Below are 1,157 nucleotides of genomic sequence, written 5' to 3'. Positions count from 1 at the left end.
CTTATGGTTTTCTCTTTCCTTCTAGTTGTAGGATTTCCAGTCAGCCAGATTTCCTGTGGTTCTGGATGATGTCCGTTTTGTCTTTTAGTTGTATTTTTGAAATTGTTGTGTGAGGCTGCAGTTTAGGTGTTTAACTTTGCTGCCATCTTGGTTTCTCTCTCAACATACAATCTTGACTATCATATCAATTATATGCCAGGCAGAGCACTAGGCTCTGGGGATGATTGATACCACCCTTGCCCTCAGGAAGCTCACAGCTCTTGCATCTTGGCCACTGACATGCCATCCAGGCTGAAGCACACCCGGGAACTTTGGGGCCACAAAATCCACGGCCATGGCTGCATAGGCAAGCACAGGAAGCACCCGGTTGGCCGAAGTCATGCTGGTGGCTTGGATCATCACATGATCAACTTTAATAAATATCACCCAGGTGACTTTGGGAAAGTTGGTGTGAGGCATTACCACTTAAAGAGGAACCAGAGCTTTTGTCCAGCTGTCAACGTTGACAAACTGTGGACCCTGGTAAGTGAGCAGACACGGGTAAACGCTGCCAAAAGCAAGACTGGAGCTGCTCCTATCACTGATGTGGTGCGATCGGGCTACTACAACGTTCTGGGGCAGGGAGAACTCCCAAGGCAGCCTGTCATTGTGAAGGCCAAGGTCTTCAGCAGAAGAGCCGAGGAGAAGATGAAGGGTGTTGGTGGGGCCTGTGTTCTGGTAGCTTGAAGCTACAAGGAGGGAAATTCATTAAAATGTCCACAAGTGAAAAATAAAAAAAAGGAACCTCACAGTTGAGCCTGGGAGACATACAAATATAATGGTGACCAGATACAATGGTAAAAGTATCAGGATGGAGTGTTTCATCTAGGCCCATGTTGAAAGTGACAGTGGCCTATCAATAAAGAGAAAGATTCAGTCACATATCCTTCATTTCTTACATAAACTTAACCTCAGGCTGACCAAAGAGTAGGCAAACGAAGGTTTATATTTATAGATTGTGGAATCCCTTGTCACATCCTGCGTGATTCAGGGTTCCCGTTCAGGTCCGGTTTCTGGAGAAGGCCGCAATCAAAATGAAAAGAAGCTAGAAAAGAATCAATTTGGGTAAATGGGGGGCCAGGCGGGAGCCCACCTCTAGTGGGAGGACTACTCACTGC

General features: G+C 46.6%; 1 protein-coding gene across 1 annotated transcript; it reads left to right on the top strand.

The window, feature by feature from the left end:
- The first annotated feature begins 279 nt into the window (after positions 1 to 279).
- On the top strand, positions 280 to 735 carry LOC114227279 (60S ribosomal protein L27a-like). Its single transcript, XM_054721159.1, has one exon. It carries the CDS (start codon positions 280 to 282, stop codon positions 724 to 726), a length of 447 nt encoding a protein of 148 aa, XP_054577134.1. The 3' UTR covers positions 727 to 735.
- Positions 736 to 1,157: the final 422 nt, after the last annotated feature.

The sequence above is a fragment of the Eptesicus fuscus genome, chromosome 9 (genome assembly GCF_027574615.1).
Source record: "Eptesicus fuscus isolate TK198812 chromosome 9, DD_ASM_mEF_20220401, whole genome shotgun sequence".
NCBI classification, from domain to species: Eukaryota; Metazoa; Chordata; class Mammalia; order Chiroptera; family Vespertilionidae; genus Eptesicus; species Eptesicus fuscus.
The sequence above is the reverse complement of the archived record's forward strand: the minus strand, read 5'-3'. Positions and strand labels throughout refer to the sequence as shown.

Bases quoted from the DNA above. Each gene is read 5' to 3' on its own strand.
- LOC114227279 (XM_054721159.1), top strand. From the start codon at position 280: ATGCCATCCAGGCTGAAGCACACCCGGGAACTTTGGGGCCACAAAATC.